This window comes from Haliaeetus albicilla, chromosome Z, assembly GCF_947461875.1.
Source record: "Haliaeetus albicilla chromosome Z, bHalAlb1.1, whole genome shotgun sequence".
Taxonomy (NCBI): Eukaryota; Metazoa; Chordata; class Aves; order Accipitriformes; family Accipitridae; genus Haliaeetus; species Haliaeetus albicilla.
The window spans coordinates 8,059,990-8,081,388 of record NC_091516.1 but is presented as its reverse complement, the minus strand read 5'-3'; the positions used below and the strand labels follow the sequence as shown (position 1 = coordinate 8,081,388).

The window sequence follows — 21,399 nt, the reverse complement described above, 5'->3', positions numbered from 1 at the left end:
ATCCTCTCTATGCCATGGATAGCCCTGAACACATTTAGATTAATGGACTGCTTTGAGCCGAGCACATATTTGTAGTCGCCGTGGAGAGGCATTATGAGAAATATACTGGTGTCAACTAATCACATTAATACAACATTGTAAACTAATGTTGCTGCTTTTGCTAGGAGAAACATGAACAATAAAATCTATTATAGATACTTGGTGATTAAAAGAAGAACTGTGTAAAGACTATAATGTGAACACAATTTTATTGCTCCATTACAAAAAAAATAAGGTAATATCAATGTGAATTACCATGTGATCTCCAGCATTAAAGTACTACAATGAAACTAGCAAGATATTGCAGTGAAAGCATGCACATGACATACAATTATGTAGTATGTAGCACTGTCATATTCATAATAGCAAGAATCTAAGCTTAAAGAGGGAGAGAAGTTGAGAGGCAAAGAGTCTGTGTACCAATTCCTAGAGGGCACAGAACAACAAATTATTTGAGATATCAAGGGCTGAAGCCTGCCTAAAAAGATATGAATGAGATGTAGCCCAGGAAACTCTGGGAAAATCACCTTTGTGCCATATAAAAAAAAAAAAAAAAATTCATCTGCTGTTCAAAACATGTTAGATTAACTGATCATATTTGATCCAAGGTTTCCTGAGATTTAATGGCTACCCATCATTAAATAAGTTTTTAAATTACTTGTATTCATGCACCAAAAAAGTAAATCTTGGTTAATAAGGCTGTTATGAATATCTCAGAAAGGAAACATTGCTCAAAATCTTCACGCACCGAAGGAAGACAGCAAAGACATGAAGCTTTAACTCCAGGCCCCACATTGTTAAATGTTCTGCTATCCCTGCCCCACCCTCCCACCCCCTCCCCCTTTAAGTGAGTATCACCCTATCACCCAAGAATTAGGAGATGTGAGCATGAGAGTCTCCTGCATAAATAAGTTTTGGCTATCCTTTCTTTCTGAGGAAAGTTTGCAGAAAAAAACACCTATTCACTGGCATCACACTTTCCTACATTTGACATCTTTCTACCATCTCTAAGGTGTAGGCAAGGGATGAGGGGTTTTGTACACTTGGGCAACACAGCTGTTACACTCTCTTTCCACACATTTTCTTCCTCAGCAGAAGGAAGATGTTTCGGGTGTTCAGGATGACAAACATAACAAACAGAGCAAAATATTATGCCTTCTGTTATGCATCCACTATTATAGCTCCTAAAAGAATTTATGTTTGTGGGAAGAAACCAGATCCTAACTGGTTCTTTTTAATAAAGTGTAATAACTTTCAATAGCCTGTATATCACACAGTTGTTTATACCTCACTGTACAGATATCAATACATCTCAACCTGTGTTATTTCTTAATGGAATTTAATGCAGAATATATACTCTGCTGTATTTCAATACCTTAAAAATACTGTCTATACTCTATTATTCAAGACAGAAAAATTATGCAGGAAATAATTAACTGCTTTTTCATTACTATGCCATACATATATATATATATATATATGTATAAAGGTTATGACATTCAGTGCAAACCTACAGTAGATTAAATGCTATCTATCAAACTGCTACAGCTTGCTTAGTTCATAGAATTATTATTTTTGGCTTACCCAAATCTGTAGCTTAATTCTTTTTTCATTTTTGAAAACCGTTTTTACTTTGAAATCGATCCCGACTGTGCTTACAAATGCAGATGTAAAGGAATCATCAGCATATCGGAACAAAAAGGAGGTTTTCCCAACACTGCTGTTGCCGATAATGAGCAGTTTGAACATGTAATCAAAGTTCTGGTCAGATGTATCTTTCTGGCCATATCTGGAATCTTGAGCAGATGCCATCTGTAATTCAAAATAAAAAGAAATAGTTTATTGTCTCTTGTATCATATAAAATTGGAAACATGTATATTTTATTGGAGTTTTTAATACCAGATATGAATGAACTCAAGAAGAAGTTCACAGAGGTTTACTTCTTTTTTATGATTCTTATATCCCTGGCAATAGTCCTGATTGCAAAAGAAGTTGTAAACATCACTGGTGACTGGTACCCCAAAAAAATAATAATTCTAAAAATCCAGGACAGTTCTTGAGTGTACCATTTAAAAGATCCACACTCAGAAAATGTGAAGAATGAAATAGGCAGTGAAAATATAAACAAAGATGCTTCACTTGTACAGAAGGAAATAAGAGAAAAATGCTGCGTTGTGACATAGAAGGTATATTTCCAAGCAAAAGCTTAGTATGTTTTACATCTGATAAAATTTTTAAACCATTTATTTTATTGTAAATATGCTGCTGTCATTTGTAATGCCTATAACCTTAAGCAAAACATTTTGGCTTTACCAGCTTTCAGTTATCATACCATTAAATAATGAGTTGGGTATATACTTCTTGTTTTTTTCTAGTTCTAGTCTATTCTATACTTTTGGAATACGCAATGTTAATGCATCATCATAAGTGGCAGTTGTCAATATTTTCAAATTTGAGTCCTTAAAATACAGATTCTAATCCATATAAAACTCCTGAATAAGCACAGATTACTGAATACTGTTAAATAGCAAGCTTATTTTGCTCCAGGGACTTCAAAGATCATGGTTTCCATTTATAAAAAGTATACTTTTGGTTTTCAGGAGAGTTGCAGAGTTTAACTTGAAAACCCAATCAAAATTGTAGCTGGCATGCTCAAAAAACAGATGGCAAAAATAAAGAACATAGAACTAGGTAGTGTTTCACCTCATATGATTTTTAAGTAAAAAATCCCAAGTATTTTGGGAGCCTGACAGGATTTTAAATTCTTGGAGTTTGGCAATAGTAAGGGCAACACTTTTGTGCATCTGATTTCAGACAGAAAGACAGACATCATATCCTAACATAAAGGTTTATGGAAAAGCAGCTCACGTCAAAGCTTTCTAAGTTAGACATCTCAGAGTGCATTTGGGCAATCAGACAGGACAGCTGGAACCAGGGTGAGGGCTATACACTAACCCACCTTCTCAGCAGAATTTCAATTACTGTATAAATTTTCTGAGCTAATTCTGCTGCCTCATAGTACAAATATGAGTATGCCAGCTTCTTTGGGTTACTGAAGAGGCATACAGAAGTGGGGACAAAAAGTCCTGAAGGAGACAATGGAAGTAGCAAGCTTTTGAGAAAAAATTTGGTGTAAGATATGTATTTCATAAATAATGCAGTAGGGAGCATTTGATTTTGGAATTACCCTTTTATTTGGTAGTGATTGAAGTTCTTGATTAAATGTAGTCTTGGGTACCTATGTGCATGCTCCCTAAGTGTCTGCATTGGCCTTAATATTCATTTTCTTCTTTCACAGACAAGCAACAAGGAAGTTTTAGAACAAAAACCTAAATATTACCAACCATACACAGCACTAATCTTTCATCTTTCTGATTTCTACAGCAAAAGACAGACACAGATCCTGTCCACCTTCACTACTCTCCCTTATTGTAAAAATATTCGGGAATATTTTGCTTAGAACATTGAGATAAAGAAAATCAAATGTTGTTTATACCAGTCTGATCACAACTGGCTATAAAAAAGTAAAAAGGATGCTGATGTTGTGTACAGTTTGCAACAATAAGTCAATAAAGTCCAGCAGACAAAAGACTGTGCAGCGTCTGGGGATGCCAGTGTGTAATCTGCACACTTTCCCCAGCAGCCTGACCAGCCCTTCTGGCTCCTCTCTGTAATGCAACAGATGAAACCAGTAGTTACCACTTCTAGCAGGAAGAATAGCAATTTTCTTTCTTGATTTTATCTCCTAGGAAGCCTTCCATGTATCTTCTTCAACTTGCCTAAGGTTTAGAAAAAGGGGTTTTAATTTTAGTTTAATTTGCTGCCCTCAGTCCTATGTGCCTTACAATTCACCCCCCTGTAATTTAATGCCTAACACTTCAGAAACAGTACGATTCAATTAACAGAGGAATCAGGAGACCTGGATTCTAATAACAGTCTTGCTAAATCTTGTACATTATGTAGCCTTCTTGAGTAAGAACATGTTTCCTGTGGATGGTTTTAAATACAGACTTTTCCCACAAAGAAATTTCAGTGCTCCTCTAAATTAATGTGTTTATGTACATTACCTATGCAATGGTTTCCTTAAAATTTCTTAAAAAATAACAGATACCCCCACCACCACCATCTTCACTGTGCCTTGAACTCATGGATTCATTACTTGCTCATAATTCTGCCTATGGTACTGCAAGTTGAACACAGAATTGCAGCCAGCTTTTATTTCAGCGGTAGGAGTATGTCTGCCTATTATAGGATGCAAAAGTCATAGGAAAGGCATAGCAAAGGACTAGTTTCTCCACCTCCCACCTGTGGAATCATGAGATGATTAGTGAGGTATTGATAACAATTCAAACTTTTTGGAGAAACTAACTTTAGCCTAGAGAGCCAGTCTCCCTAGACTACTGATAGTGATCCTTTCTCATGTGCAAAACCCAAGTGAGTTTTAGAAAAGTACTGGTGCCTGCACTACTCTGAAGAAACATCAGACTCAATACGGGCGCTGAGGCTTTCCTATTACTTACCAAACTCACTCATTCTGTACTGAGCACAGATAAAGATTTTGCAGAGTACAATTCATATCACCTACATCAGGCTTCCACTCTAAATGATCCTCTAGAGGAGTCTCTATTTTTCTGCTGACTACAAGGGAAACCTAGATGCTTGGTCCTCTTGAACTTTGTGAATATGTCCGCAGTGCTTCTCTTTCTTAAATGCAAGCTGCTGACCTCAGGTAAGTATGGGATGAACCATAGTCCACTTCCTGATATATTAATATGTTGGTTCACTCCTAATAGGACTTGTCCCTACTATGGAGGCACTTGGCAAAGAAATATGAAGAAGCTAGTGCTGATGTTACATTCCTCCTTTGGAAACGATGCTGGAAATAATCACCAGGAATGCCGTGTTCAGACCTGTAATTAAGTACTACATACATGGACAAGAACAAAATAAACATGCCAACCTTACTAATGTTATGATTGTTTGCTTCCAAGAAAGCAAAAATCTTACCTTTATTTTGACAAAGTTCTCTTCTCAAATGATTAAATGGGTATATTAAACAAGCATCACTTTCAGCAAAACAGACTGAGTTTTATCTTCAGTAAAATTTTGTCCTTATTTAGTAAAATTGAAGACAGAATGCACAAGGCTATTTTCATTAGCATATTGCATCGTTGCTTTTTTGTAGAATGAGTCCCTATTCAGACCCCTACACCCATCAGGATGTTAGCAACAAAGGCAGTCTCAGCCCACCTCCTAGAGGACTCAGGACAGACTTGAGAGTCCAGTGGGAAATGTATGCTCAAGACAACGATCACAAGACCTATAGTCAGGAGGTCTCACATGCCTGCTCCTTACCAAAATTAGGAGAAGGTATGTCCCCAGCTCACATATGTTCCAAGGACAAAAAAGGATGTCTTTGTATGCTTCCCTGCTTGCAGCACATCTTTAAACTCCTTAAATGTGGATTATTTATGGGCATAGGCAAGTTTAACCATTAAGCAGAGTTTTCTATATCAGACCCAGGTATTTTTCAAGTCTATGTTCAGCTGTTTCCTTGATCTCAAAAGAACAGCTTAAAACAGGGCAGGGTTGCGAACAAATGTCTGATAAAGCATGTGTTTACCTGCCACCCTCATGATAATAACAAAAAACTTAGCTGTGTTACTCTTTATGGCCTTAGAGGACCTCATTCTTTGACAGAATTAATTTGAACAGCTTTCTCACTTAAGCAGAGCAGCATGCCATGAACTCCCTGGCCTGCACATCGCTTCAGTTTGTACTTACATATGCACTGTACTCTGGATGCCTAATGCAGGATGAATTGCCCCTTGAAAATATGATGCATAAGGCAAGAAAAGCTGGGATTGAAAATACTGAGGTTCACTCCTTTGTGCCTTCTGCAAATACATTGTTTTCTTTTAAAAACTGTATTAATAGGCTTGTCTTAAAAGGAAAAGATTGATAGGAAGCCCAGGGAAAATGCCTTATTTCTATCTACAGTAAGGATAGATAGACACTGATTAGCTAATTTACAGTTTTTTCAAAGAGCAACACTCCTTTTCTATATACAGTGTAAAATTAAATACATTTCCATTGCTTTCTGAAAAGAAACTGACTTTAGTCATTATTTTAGGAAAAAGATGGAGTTCCCTGCACATGCAGCTTTTTGTGAGGTGATCTTTTTTGTTTTTGTAAAATATAGTCAAACATAATCAATGGATATTGAAGCAATGGAATACAACAGGAAAATTCAATGTTTGTAACTCAGCGGATGGTATGCACCACAAGTGAGTGTCTTTAATATGGAGATCAAGCGTCATCATCAGAGTTGTCAAAATGTTAGCAAGATCCTTATGTAAGAACACTGTGATAATATAACCCAGTCATGAAGAAATGAATTATTTTTTAGGTAAAATACCAGACCAATAATCTAGAGATTGGATTTTATTCCTAACTCTTTTGGAGGTATCCTATGACTTTTGTTTTCCTTTTTTGTATATCTTGGGCAAGCTGCTTAACTTCTCTTACTTTTGGTGTGCTCTCAATGAATATACAAATATCTACAGATGCAGACCACAGCCAGCTCTCACAAATCCTTATCATCTAATTTTTAACTGACCAATTAATAAGACTTAACAGAGTTCAGTGGACAAGGCACCAGCCACTTATTTGGAATTTACAGATTGACAGCCATCTGCAGAGCACAGCTTGTGAACCAATGTACTTGGCAGCATCAGGAGAAGCTTATCTGCTTCAAGGTATTATGAGGCTAGATTCATGAATACGTGTAAGCATATTAAAACCCAGTTTGAAAGGTGTAGTTAGAAATGCAAGTTTTATTATAAGCAGCATACTGAAATGCCAAGTTGGGGAATATTGGGAAGATACAGAGAGGTGAGAGTCTAAAACATTTTAAAGAAGCTCTACTTGCTTCATATCAGCAGAAGTAGCATGAACGTGGCCACACTGCTTGCAGCTGCCCAGGACAGCAGAACACAAGGTGCAGTAAATAGTGGTTCTGGCAAGGCTCTAGCATATGGATTCTGGTGAACCTACTTGCGGTGAGCTAGAGCATTAGCCCTCATTTGTCTGTCTTTACCTAGGTTTACCTTCTCCATGAAAAGGGTAGCTTAAGAAACATATTTCCAATTCCCACTCTAGGTAGTATGACAAAATGCCCTTCTCTGAATAGTGGCAGAACTGGAGATAAAGTCCTAAGTGGGTTAGTCTAACACAGGATGTCATGAAGCCACCAAAATAGTGCGGCTTTGAAAACAAAAAAATACAAGCTGTGTCAGTCCAGGTACTCCAGTAGAAATAAATTAATAAATCTGGATTTACCAGGGGTAAGAAAGAGAATGAAGAGTAGATGGCTACCGCCCTTTGCCATTTGCCCTATTTAGTGCAGCACTAAGGGTCATGAGACTCGTAAAGACTGTGCAGATTCTCATTTGCCAGAGCAGCTGCATTAGGCCAAGAGACAAAGTGAAATACTAATGCCACTAAGGCACCGGTGAGATGCCATTAGTAACAATTCTGGTCAAGCGTGCTTATGAAAGCTGCGTTAAAACTGGAAAGTACAGAAAAAGGTTATTAAGAAGACCAGAAGAATGAAGAGCTTATCTTATGAGAGAAATCTAAAAAAAAAAAAAGTAAGCAAAACATGAACTTTTTTTGTCTAGATAATAATCTGGAGTGAACATGAAGGAATGAGAACTATTTAGACTGATGTATACTGGAGCAGACACTGAACATTAAGGAGTGAGTATAAACTAGCCCTGAGTGCCTCAGTGCTGGAGATTAGAAAGTATCTAACCAGCGAGGGAACGAGCTTCCACAATACAATTCCAAAAAGGGGTAGTGACAGAAAGAGGACTACTGACTCCAAATGCAGCTGGATCAGTTAACAAACAGGTGTATAACTTGCTCTGTGGCCTCAGTGGCTTGGCACACTCTTCTACTCCAGTGCTTCTAATTTGAACCAAGACTGACATACCTAATAATTTTGCTGAGTGATAGGAGATGAATTGCCATGCTAACTCCTGTGTCTAATAGCTTTGATTTGGCTTTTTTTCATCATAATTTTATAATAACCTCTTAAATTTTGGCAATATTTGGAAATATGGGAAAGCAGCCTTTTTGCTTGCTATTGCCCTTCTCCATTGTGTTTGGATGTGTCTGTTATAAACCTATTTTGTCTGGGCATAACCGTTGCCAGTGACAACAGGATATGAAAAGCTAAGAAGAAAATGTTCTCATTTATTTCCTTGGCAAAGCAGATTATTTACAGGTTATTTCCCACTTTCTAGTTTTGCCTCACCTCTACGGTGTCAGTCACCTTTGAAATGATCTAATGCCCTGGCAAGTGGAAGAGAGGGAGTCTAGAGATCTAGCATTTTCTACACACTGCCACCATTAGTGCCCATATGCTCTGACAAACACTAAGAACAGGGTATCCAAACTAGATTCCCACTTTTTTATTTTGGCAATGTGCAGGTATGTGGAAAATTTGCATGCTACAGTTAGGTGAGGACTGAAACTTGAAGCAAGTGAATCAGTGTATGAATCACTGAGACTTTCCTATTGAATCTTCACTTTTGAAAGTATCATGAAAGCCTTAAGGGAGACTACTGAGAGATATGCAGACATTTCAACTAATTCAGACCAATTCTTAAAAGAATGTGCAGAAACCATACAGACTTCTATGTGTCACAGGAGAGTCCATTGCTTTTGACTTCTAAACCAAAGCCCTCTCCGTGGCCACAAGCACTACTAAGACTTATATCTCTTCTTTGAAAACATGTCTAGAAAAATGAGAAGTAGTCATAAACTCTGACCCAGATCCAATTATATCCAGCAGATGACAATAGCAAACTTTTACACTAGGTAACTCCTTCTCTAGAAGGACTGTTTGGGCTGCCTTTCTGGTAATTGTTGGCCCTTCTTGTCTACAGAGAAATGGCATGAGCTTGAGATTGAAACAAAGAATTCATAAATATAGAAAGACAGTGCCACTGCACAGGCCCTTTTTCTCATCTTGATTAAAAATATTTTAACTTTTTAATTTTCTTTTTTAATTATTGCTTGATGGAAATGGGAAAAAAAATGCTTACACTCTCCTCTGAGTTGTTTTTGTCATCATCAAAAGACATACACTTGATGACTCTTTCTGTTGCTCTTCAGTTCAGAGATGGTAGCTCTGTAACAGACTGTTCCATAAATTCGTTGTGTGCAAAGAAGCAACTACATTTGTTTCATGTAATAGGAAATCAGATAGCTAAAAAGATAAATCAAGCAATTAGTTCAGCCAGTCTAAACCACATTTGAACAAGGACCAACAATGCTAGCCTAATGTTGGAAAACGGAAAGACTCTTAAGAAGAATAATCCATGACAGAATATTGTTTTACTGGAATCTTTAATAAGAATAATATTTGAGTATGCTGGGAATAGTGCAAGTAGAAGAAAGAAAAGAAACATGCAGAAACTACAAGTGAAAATCAAACCTCATCTGCCAGACTGCATTTTCACATCTTGGAAAAAATCCAGATGCTTGTGATTATGATTTTGGATGAGATATGCTTAAAAATAGAGACTGTTTGACCATCTCACCAGCCTTGAAAAAGTGGAATTTGTAGGGTTTTTTATAACACTCTGCTGTCTCTTTTTATACTAAGGCTGTGATTTCTGCTGACTTTTATTCATTTATGTTTAACAATAATTCTATTTGTACTGACAATCATATAAAAAAACAGGAAGCTGTTCTCTGATATGTGTCAAGTACATATATTTTTTTATATCTGGACTTCCATTTCTTTAGATTTTTTTTTAATGCTGTACCACCATTTTGTTTCCACACCTGTTTAACAACATCAGTGAATTCAACACATCAAAAATGTCAAATGCAATAGTGACCAATCTGTAGTTGTCATTCTTTACCAGCAAAATTTGCGTTTAATGAAATGCTCTCCAAAGCCAATATATACTAAATGTGACTTCAGCATCTCAATAAGCATGTGTAAACAAATGGCAAATACCACAGAAACATTTCCAACACATGGCCCTAGCATGCAGAACTAGGCATTTTAAACAGCATCCTAATTATTGCTGTTCTCCAATCAGAAAAATGAAACACATTCTTACTGAAGAATGGCTTATTTCTAGTGCACCTCTTTGGTGGAAAGGTTTCAGCATGTGACTTCTGAGCAATTGCTCTGCAAAAGATTTATGAGATTATCAGTCCCTGTCCAAAGTCAAGTAAACCCAGCTCCATGTCAATGCAAGATTTCAGACTTCTTTTTGAGTATGCATATAGAAGAGGATGCAGATCTTCCCTTCAGGCTGAATTTCTGTTACTGCCAGAGTAGATACCCAGCATGAAAAATATTAGCTAACAGAGCTGCAGTTCACAACTTAAATCACAGCAGACTGCTGTGAATGCTCTTTGTATAATGCATTGTATAAAATCAGTGGCATTGATTGGTACCAATCCACTGGTAACATGACCGATCTTCTATTAAAAAACAGTCATGCGTTTGAATGTATAGTCTGGGGCCCTCAGAGCTCCTGCAAGAGATTATGAAATAGGTCTTAATTAAAACTGAAGTACAGTTCACCAGCATACACTGTTTTGAACCAACAACCTAGAAACTGCTAAAAACTCTGTGTAATGTAATTTGTCTCTGGATAGCATCTGTTTCTCCAGTGCTAAGGGGCATTATATTTTTCCATATATAAAAACTGCTGAAAAGGGGCCACCTCTTTGCTATCCCCAGTTCTAGCCACGAGCCATCTCTCCCTGGTGCAGACAGATAACTGCTCCTGGAATAAACAGGTGGAGACACCCTGCCAACTTCCTGCGCATCCAGGTAGGACCTCCTTACATCTTATCGCCTGACATCTGGCATCCATTCACTCCCAGGGGAGCTGCCACCAACGCTCAAAGGGCAGTTTCTGTAACAGACCGTTCCGTTTGCCCCAGTGCCACCCGAAACCCACCCGCGGCCACGGCGGCGGGGTGGCGGCCACCGCTGGGCCGTGCCGCCCAGCCTCCCGCTCCGGCTGCCGCCCCGGCCCGGGGAGACGCGCTGCGCGGGGGACGGGGGGAGCCCCACCGCACCCCTGCCCCGCCACGGGCTGCGGTCGCCCCCCGCCCGCCGACACCGCCCTTCGGGTACCCCTCTCACAGCGATACGACCCCCCGCCCCCCCCGTGCCCCCCCCGCACCCCGGGCTCCCTCACACGCACCACGGCCCCCTCACGCATCCCGGCCCCCCCTTTCCCCGCAACCCGGGCCCCCCCCACATGCACCCTGCCCCCCCCACACGCACCCCGAGCCTCCCCACACGCACCCCGGCTCCCCCCCCCCCCACGCACTCCGGGCTCCCACACACGCACCCCGGGCCCCCTCACACTCACGCACTCCGGGCCCCTCACGCAAGGGACGTCCTCACCCCGTTCCTCCTCACAGCCCCGGGCCGGCCACCAGCGGGAGAGCCCGGCCCTGCGGTCCCGCCACGGCGCTGCTAGGGCGGAGGGGCTCCTGCCCCGTCCCGCGGGCTCCCGGCTCTCGGCCGCCCTGGCCCGCCGCCCCCTCGCCGCTCGCTCGGCTCCGACGCGGGGACTAACCTGCATGGGCGCTTCGTGCCTCATCGCCGGGCGCGGCCCGCCGCTGGCTCCTCTGCCGCTCGCCCCTCGCTCGCGCACGCCAACTGCTGCGGCCGCCGCCGCCGCCGCCGCCGCCGCCGCCGCCGCCGCCCGCCCGGGCTCTGCCGACAAACCCGCGTCGCGATCAGCACCGGAGCTGTCCCCGCTCCTCCCCCGGCACCGCCCCTCCCTCCCGCGCACCCCGGGAGCTGTAGTCCGCTGCCCCGCTCCCCCGCGCCTGCTGCTGCCAGGGCGGGGAAGGAAGGACTACAGCTCCCGGGATGCTCTGCGCCCGGCGGCCCGCCGCCGCGGAGGACGGGGCGGGGGGAGGCTGAGGGGCGGGCGGAAGGCTGAGGGGCGGGCGGAAGGCTGAGGGGCGGGCGGAAGGCTGAGGGGCGGGCGGAAGGCTGAGGGGCGGGCGGAAGGCTGAGGGGCGGGCGGAAGGCTGAGGGGCGGGCGGAAGGCTGAGGGGCGAGCGCGGCGCTTTGCAAACTCGACCCGGGGCGGCGGATGGGCGGTGGGGCTGGGGGAAGGCTCGGCTGCGCGGGGCGCCCTGGCGGCGGGGAGCCCGGGCGGCGGGGCGCGGTGGCGCGGTTTGCGGAAAGCAGGGAGGGAGCTGGCGGAGCCGGGCGCCGCCGGATGCGCCGCCCTCCGCGGCCCCGCCGGCCCGGTCCGGCCCGTGTGCCGGGCAGCTACGGCGGAGCATCGCCGGGCCGGGGGAGCGAGAGCGGTGGCGGGCACGGCAGGCAGCGGCTCTGGCGTGGGCTGCGGGAGTCGCTCGGCGGAGCTGGGGGGACGGGCACCGCTCGCCTGGCGCGGCGCTGCACCGGGCCGCGCCTCAAGCGGGGCCGGCCGGGAAGGCCCCGCGCTGCGCTTCCATTTCACCTCCCTTCAACCCTGCTGCCGCTGCCGGGCGGGTCCCGCTCCGCCCCGCTCCGCTCCGCCCCGCCGGCAGGGGGCGCTCGCACCAGCGGCCGCGGGCCTGAGAGGCGGGGCAGCGCCCGGCGGCCCGCGGGCGGCCCCGGGGCGGGCGTGCGGCCGCCGCGGTGCTCCGCTCACGGGGCGCCCGCGGTGCCCACCGCGCCTCGGTCCCTCTCCTGCCTCCCTCCTCGTTCCCCAGGAGGCCCTGGGGAACGTTCCCAGCCGGCCCTGGGGCTGAGCGAGGCCGAGCATCCTGCAGCGTGGCGGCTGCTGGTTCATGTCCTTACTGTTGTGTAGTAACAGCCCCTGCCAGCACCGTGACTTCTCCTCCTCTTCGTCATATCCCGTTGTCCCTGCTTTCTCTTTCCTCCCTTGGATGTTCTCCGGCCTTTGACAAACACAGCAGACGTGGGCAGGCGCCGGGCTGAGGTGCTGTACAAGGGCGGCAGCCCCGCGTGGACGTGGTGTCGTTGCACTCGTCCTTCATGACGGTATCGAGGTCTTCATGAGGGGGTGGCAGCAAAACACCAAAAAAGCACCATACTTTCTGTGCGTGTTCCCAACGCTGTTTTTTATTGTCCCGAGAAGCTGTTTTAAATGTCTGTCTTGGCACTTTTTTCATAACCTCATCCTCTACTGCAGAGTCCGTACTCATCTTGGGCCCAAGCACACAGGTCCATAGAGGGCTGGAAAAATGTATGAACAGTGTTGTATTCAGAGTTAAGATTTGGCATGTTCTCCTCTACCAAAAGGGTGAAGAGGAACCATGGGCGCGAGCAGCAAAGTTGACTCACTCTGGGGATGTCTGCCGAAGGTTTGAGAGCTGGACGTTGTCCGGGCAGAGAGGGAAGGGCAGCAGAAGGCAGGTGCAGTGGTTGAGGCAGCACGAAAACAGCAGTCTGCCTTCTGGACTACCCACTTCTACGTATGTGGTACATGTTGCGTAAAGTAAGTCAGCCATGGGAGCTGTGACTTAGGCAAATTGTACAATAGAGACATGAATGTGGATAAAAGTCTATGTCAGAAGTAATTTCATTCTAGCTCTGGAGGTTTTTAACTTCATTTACAGCTATTTAAACTTACGTCACTGTAACATGAAAATAGGAATTGAGTGGAGATTTTTTCAAAGACATGATGTATGCCATCAGCAGCTGATACTTCGTTCCTGCATGAAACACTGAATGTTAATTTTTCTGCCAATGCGGGCATGTAAACATCATGAATTTGATCAGCATTTTACACCACCTGTATGTGTGCATGCATGTATGAGCATGCTGAGTTCATTTTTTTTTTAATATATATGTGCATGTGGTTTATTCTTGCTATTGATTTTAGGTGAACACGTACCAAAAAATCATGAGTAACAACCCATTTCCTTTGGAAAACAGGGCACGTTATATTTGTTATCAATTGCAATTGGGGAAAAACAGAGAGATTCTTCCTCCTATTAAAGCGTTGTTTTATGGAGTTTTGTTTTTAAGAAAGTATTGTAAATTATTACACAATCATGAATATATTAAACTATAGCTTTCCATAAAACAGTTCTCATTTTGGAATGCCATTTTAAATCTTAGCTGAATAGATATTTGAAACAGTAGATTAGAGTGTTCAGGGAACCTTTTGATTATAGATTTTAGAAAGTAGATACTCTGAATTTATTATTCTATTAAACTTTTAAAGTAGATTTACTGCTGCTACTGTATTAGAAATTACAAGACTTAAATTATGCTGGGTTCCCAAATTTATCCCAAGACAAAAATCCTCCACATCTTTTTATTATATTGGCATTTACCTTAGCATTGAAGTTTCTAAGCAATCTCTCACCCAAAACCTCCACAGAGGGAACTATCAATAGAACATAAAGCAGGATTACTTTTTAAATTGTCATACATCTTTCTTTAAAGTATGGGATCATCTTTTTTTTTTTTAACTAAAAATTTTTAAAGTAAACAGCATCTCTGCATAAACAATGCTTTTCTGTTTGTTTAATTTTTAAAATGCTTAAAAATACAAGAAGTAATGCTGAGATTTTGCTTTGTGTGTTGGCTGAAGAGATGATACTGTTTTTTTTTTTTAATTCCTCAGGTTTTGTTTATTATTTGTCTTCTGGCTTTTATTATCTGTCTTCTTCAGAGGGTTTTGAAGATGGTATGGGACAGAAATGGACCAGAATTAAATAGTATAATGGTAGACACTACTAAGGTTTTACACCTCAAGCGTCTTAGTCCAGTGGCATGCTGTGGCAATATTCCTGAATGCTCTTGTCTGCAGAGCATTGTTTTCACAGGGCAGGGACTTCTGTTGATTACCAATCAGTGGCTTACAATATGTTAATGTTTTTGAAATGTGGTGTACTTGAAGCTCTCTTTTGCACATAATTACTATGAACTAGCTATTTTCACCAGGTGCTAACATTCAAGGGACCCAGTTTAGTAAAATATCTGATTCTTTTAACCAGGGATAGTAGAAAACCTGCAGAAGTAGTCATGAACATCAATTCAGGTTTTCAGTTATATTGATTATGCTACTTCCTTTTAATTTGCTAACACTCACAGGAGTGAATTTTTTTTTTTCATACCAAATGCTGGATCATGGAATGCACAGAAAAAGTTAGTTATTATTTACTAATTTGGACTGAAAAAAAAAGGAGAAATTTTCATTTCTTAGGTGATGGCAAATAGTCATTCAAAAAACAAATGTCATCACAAAAGCTAACCTAGAATGAGCAGGCTGCCCGTGAGGTAGCTAGTACAGTCAATCGAGCTTATCTAGGTGTAGAACAGTGTTATTTTAGGACATTTTTAAATCCTTGTAAAACAGTTCAGGTTTTGCCCAAAACACTAATTTTACAGTACATAGAAGATAAACAGGAACTTTCAAGGCCGCATACTAAATGTAAGAAAACTTCTATCAACAAAGGCACTAGGAAACAGCTGGTTTGTATACAACTGAGTTGTTTTGGATGAGTGAATTCTGGAATGATGGACACATTAACAAAGCTGTTTCTCAATTTTGCACTAGAAGTGTACATAAGTAAAAATAACATGAATGCAATGTAACTTTTATTTCACAGGTTCAAGGCATGTATTGGGAGCAAATATTTTCTGTGCTTTCAAAACTTTCAAAGTGTAGGCCATGCTATAAAATCAACACGTAAGATTCAGAAGTAGAAGAAGCCTAAGATAAGAAGGAGAATAATAAGGCAATGAGAGTTAATTACTGATCGTTGTTCCCCTCTTGTGGTTTTTAGATCAAAATACAAATCCTTTCAGGTTTTGATTTAAGAAAATAAAGGTTCTTGGTAGGTACAAAATGCCAGCCATTTTGAAATATCTGTACATCTTGACAATGTTTTCTCTCATCTTCTCTTCCTTAATGTCAAATAGCTTCCTCTTTTCCTCTGACCTTTTAGAATGCAGTGTTTCTTTTACTCCTGCATGCCATTTGACTTACCCTGGGATTGGATGTTGGATGCAGAGAAAAGAAAAAAAAAAGAGAGTCACGAATCTTTCACTAAGCAAAAAAGGTTGTTTCACCCTGACTCAGCCTGTCATGTCTGCAAGTCTGGCTGATGCTTGCAAAATATAAATGTTGAGGTATGCCTTCTTTAGACTTTTCTTTAAAAAAAAAAAAAAAAAGTGGGGGATCTTTATATTTGGGTAGGTGAACAGGTAATGTAGAGAGCCAGAAAATGGTGATTAAAGAACTCAGGAATGTTTCATTCCAATGACAGTTGTAAACATTATTTCATCAAGAATGCAAGCATAAATTAACAAAATACAGTTCTGAAATGAAACTAGAAATTCTGTTGAGAGCAAATGTGATACTGAAACAAGACAAGATCTGTCTCAAGCACAGATCTGAGATACACACCCATTGAAAAAAATCTGTGGGGACTTCTTGTCAGGCTAGAAGACAGATAAACTACGTAGAGTCTTGTCGTGGGATAAACCATGGAAGTTGTTATATTTGCAACAGATGAAGATGCTTCACGGTTGTATAGATGCTTTGTTTTGCGACCTAGCCAGATTCTGCAAGTCCTTAAAATCCCAACAGACGAGATTCACACGTCAGGCCACATGACAGCACGCTGCTGATGCATGAACTGGAGATGCCACAGTGGGGAATGAGAAAGCAGTGGCTAAAAGAGCAAGTCTGATGCTCATCACATGAGACTTGACAGGTCTGCATTACAATGAAAGACAAGTAAATGGTTCCTGTCACTGATCTCTTTTATTTTTTTGCTGATTCTCAGAATAGAAGATACTGTCGGTCTCTTCCCTGTTAAACTTTACAACCACTAAAACCGTAACACAGAACTGAAACGCAGCTTTTCATTTTGTGGATAAGGGACCAGCGTAAATCACTATAGTTCTGCGGTTGATGGAAATGAGCACTGGGGTAATCTGTCTTTGCACTGTTGTTGCCATGGCTACTGGGTCACCACACCAGATACGCCATCACATTTCCTGTATTCTCATATTCTACACACAATGGTTTCGTTGGCATATAGAAAAGAGAAAACTTGCATGGTGTTTTTCATTTTCTATTGCATAGCACACTGTCTTGTCTGCAGTAAGCTCACCCAGGTCTGTGGAGATCAAACAGGCATTTCATACATCTCCCTTTGAAGGCATCTCCCCTTGCTGTGTATCCTGAAGCTGAAGAAAAAAGCCTCCTACTCTTGACTCCAGTCACCACCTAGTCTGAGCACTGACACCGCTATGCTTCTGCATGTCCAGTGACCTCTGCAGGCAAGGGACAAACTGCCACCTGGAGCTGAAGATGGCAGTTTCCTGGCACAGTTTTTGATACAAAGTGTAACTTTAAATATCTTAAAAATGTCTGATCAGCTGTTTCCCAAACAAGGGCTTTACACTCAGAGTCTGCATACCTTTCAAGAGGAAGACCAGAGCAGTGTATATTCATCATGATGGGCAGGCTATAAAGGTTATAGAAATTATGGAACTAAAGCCCATGCTTGGAACTGTACAGGTATCTGTAGAGATATTTAGTAGCAGTGTGTGCATCATCAAATTAAAATATGCACTTAAATAACAGTTTAAATGTATCGCTTATGTAATTCTTTTGCAACAAGCTTTCTATTCATGGTAAAATGTCATCATCCTAAGCTTTCCGTATGTCAGAAGAATGGTTCTTTTACTATCCATGCATTTCTATACCATTAATTACAAGATCCATCCTAGACAAGAGGAAGATCTGATGGGAGAAAAGAGCATGTATTGGTTTCTATCAAGCATAGAAATTCTTAAACATGAAAAACAAAATAGAGTTTTGTCAGATCTATGATATGACCATGTCACAGTTCTGGATGGTCACTGGATGACACTGATGGCTCAGTGCTGACAACAGCTCAGATCAATTGGATGACCTAGAGAGAGGGGTTCTGGGGCTACTGCTCTGGTAGGAATTTTGACACAGTTCCTCCTGTCGAATCATTTGTGCACTGCCAAAATAGTTGTTAAAACAGCATAGCAGCAAATGCCGTGTAATGAATTCAGCTGTATTAAGTTCTGCAGAACAGCCAAGGGAAGCAGCAGCCATGAACAGTAGGGTTTAGGCTCTCAGACGAAGCAGGCTGGTTTTGGGTTTTTTTTACTCTTGGTGAAAGGCTGGTTGGTTAAAGAAATAATCTTACCAATTTTATCAGATATACACACAGTCAATGAGACTTCTAGGGTTGTTGTGTTCATTCTTTTTGCATCTGAATTGTCTGTCTTCCCTCAGTATGATGTTAGCATAAAGCTTCCAATAATTAATGGAAATGACAGTGGCAGATACTGCTACAGCTCATCAGATTTTCTTTTGAAAGTTTCTGCTACAGTAACTATAGACTGAAATAATAAAAAAAAAAAAAAAAAAAAAAAAAGAAGGCAAAAAGAAGAAACATTTAGTTAAAAGAACTGCATGTAGTCAGATTGCATATTTTTCAGACAGAAATGTAAAAATGAATGAGGAAATAAATATATTCACATCTAGCTCTAATGTAATTTAATTTTCCTTGCTTTTTCTCATCTAATAAGCATTTCAAGATAGAAACACAATTGCTGCTAATGATGTCATGGTGATTTTATCAAGTACTTCCCATGAATACTCTGCAGCTGTGTTAGAAGAGGCTGTTGTGGCAGGAAACAACCTAATAGCTATTTTTGGGTCCCTTAGCTATGCATGACTCCGGAAGAAAAAGAATTATTACTTGATTTTCTATTCTGCCTAGGTACTTAAAACACCAATCACCAGGCCTGCTCAGACATCAGTCTTGTTTCATCAGAGAGATGAAGAATAAACCTCTGGCGCTCAAATGTGAGGATGTAATTCTGTGAGATGCTGATCCCCTGTAGATCTCATTAGCTTTCAGTTAGAGGCATCTACCTTCTCTCAGGTCTGAGATCTTAGGCTGAAATTCACAACCAAGGAAGGAGCCCCAACGTGGCCTTAAATGTCACATCTACTTCATAAACTTCATGTGGAGTCTCTAAAAGCAGCCAGTAATTTTTTTCACCAGAGTAGAGATGTTGAGTGGTCCGCAGATTCCATACATGATTAATGACATATTGTCTGCCTCCATTCTGCTCCTTATTTCCAAGTTAAATGCTTCCACATTTCACTGTCTTCCTTGTTAGACACACAGTACATTATCATGCTAGGAAGCTGGCAGTAGCCTCTAGCATTAGGTCGCCATTACTTTCCATTAAAGGAAAGCTTTTTAACCCTTTCAGGGAAATTATCGCATCCTATCTCTATTATCTGCAACTGTCTCTCAATCTGTGGAAAAAGCATTGTGGGGGTTGTGTCCCATATGAGTATGTCCATAGTTTGAATGTCTGTTTCCTTTTCTTGCTTTTGCTCACTGCAAAATTGTACATCTCAGCAAAATAATAACTGAACATGAACTTCTGAACCTAAGGGCAAGTTCAGCCATAGTAACATGGTTTAGCTAATTTTGCCTGGCAGTCCTAGGAGTACGCTCATTTGGCACGTAGGACTGAGGGTGTGGAGGAATTAATGAGAAAGAGAATCAGGCTGTTTGCATAGTCTGTCCCAAGTGCTCTGGAACCTGCAAAATATGTAGAAAGCAAGACCATAAAAGCAGGTAGATAAAGATGGGATATGGAAGATTAATGTTTTGCAAATGAACCTGGTTCTACCATCATGATTTCTGCATAAGGTACCGAGCAAAATATTAGCAGCTGGCCAGAGAGTCCACAGTTACATATTCACTACAGAAACCATTGTGTCATTTTAAGATGTTGCACGGAGCTGGCCGATTGCTCACCAGAGTTGATGATGGGCACTCACGCAAGTCATTCCATTAGCTCTTCCCCTGCAGTAGCAATGTCTAGCAAGGAGTAATGGGCAGTCCTCAGGGAAGGATCCCTTACACTGCCATGCTGCAGTGAAACTCTCAGCGCAGTCATCTTCCATGTTCCTCATTTTTAGGGTGCCTAAGTGCAGTCTAATATGCATACAGGTTTAGTTCTCACAAATGCAATCAAAATGCCAAGCTGCATGTCCTGGAAGAATGAATGTGGTCAGAAAGTAGGTACTTTGTTTGAAAGTAGGTTTGGGTTCTGCCTTTACTGCTGATTCGTTGTGTGACTTTAAGGAAGTCTCTTTCTCTCCATTTCCTTTTCTGTAAAATAAGATAATATTATTATCTATCTCATCTTAATTGGTGCCAGCTTGGGGGGTATTACAGAGGGAAAAAACAAGAGTTGGGAGGAAGAAAAAAACCAACAGAAAAGATCTTGAGGAAATGAGTAAGATTATGTCATTTGAAAATAGTGCTTAATATGATCCAGTAAAGGAGAGATACTTACAAATAAGGATAAAAATAATAAGCATACAATTATTCCTGAAGCAACATCTATATATACACTTTCTGAAGAAGAGAAATTAATTCTACAGTTGGAAGTCTATACTATGAGAAGCTGGTTCCTATATTTCTGGTAACTGTATTGAAATGCAGAGGAATAAGAATTAATGTAGTGCTGGCAACAAATTTTAATCTTCCTTTGGATTTGCTAAAATTCTCTGGGATAGTTTTTCAGACAGCATTTTGCCAGTTCAAATAACTTCAAGTAAAAATATTCCTTCAAGAAAATGCAAGATTCTAGAAAATGTTTTGTTTTGTTTTGTTTTTTAATACTTCTCAAAGTCTTGCTACTAGCTTTGCATTGAAGAATGAAAACAAAAGTCTCCATTGCATGCATAGTTCCAAAATCATCCACTAAGATATTCTGGTTAGTTTTCAGCAGGGCCTGATGATTTGTATTTAAAACTTCTTGTAGTTTATGAATCATTCTTTATGTTCTGGGAATAGGTACATTCATAAGGAAGGATTTACTTTAATCTATATCTGCTTCCTCAGATTTTAGTACATTATTATTCTCGTCTGGTTAGAAACACAAAGCAAGGTCATATGGCTCTAGTTTCAAGAACGTGAAATGTAGATTTGTGGTTGTTAATCTCATTTGTCACTAGGATTGCCTTCATAATTACTCACCCGTCAGCCTTGTGAAGTAAAAACATATGTACTGTGGTAATGTCATCCTCTTTGTATTCATCCAGTGTCCTAGATCATTCCAGCCCTATGACAGCTACTGAAATATATGACAAGTTCAGTCAACCAACAATGGCAATGAACACTCTGGTTAAGGACACATAGGCAAAGCATTACATCAAGAGCTCTACTGTTCAAATGCATATCTTTAGGGTGGCCAGAGCTGCAGTGTCAGACGTTGGTAAAGAGGGAGAAAAATACATTCAATG

The 21,399-nt window shown here is 41.4% G+C and overlaps 1 protein-coding gene and 1 long non-coding RNA gene across 3 annotated transcripts in view; one reads left to right on the top strand and one right to left on the bottom strand.

Moving 5' to 3' along the window:
* The window catches only part of RAB3C (RAB3C, member RAS oncogene family), a 138,481-nt gene extending 126,695 nt beyond the window's left edge, over positions 1–11,786 (bottom strand). The window contains exons 1-3 of one of the 2 annotated variants that reach the window (XM_069775698.1): positions 11,668–11,776; positions 9,154–9,317; positions 1,624–1,851 (exon numbers count right to left, since the gene is read on the bottom strand). In XM_069775698.1, coding sequence (XP_069631799.1) covers positions 1,624–1,851; positions 9,154–9,192 — 267 coding nt within the window. In that variant the 5' untranslated portion in view covers positions 9,193–9,317; positions 11,668–11,776. Of the gene's footprint in view, positions 1–1,623; positions 1,852–9,153; positions 9,318–11,667 lie in introns of both variants that reach the window. The other variant, XM_069775699.1, reaches the window with a different exon arrangement.
* Positions 11,787–12,134: 348 nt separating this feature from the next.
* LOC138683735 (uncharacterized) lies at positions 12,135–19,082 on the top strand. Its single transcript, XR_011323164.1, has 3 exons — positions 12,135–12,202; positions 13,359–13,538; positions 15,680–19,082. It is a non-coding gene; the product is annotated as an uncharacterized lncRNA (long non-coding RNA).
* The last annotated feature ends 2,317 nt before the right edge of the window (positions 19,083–21,399 follow it).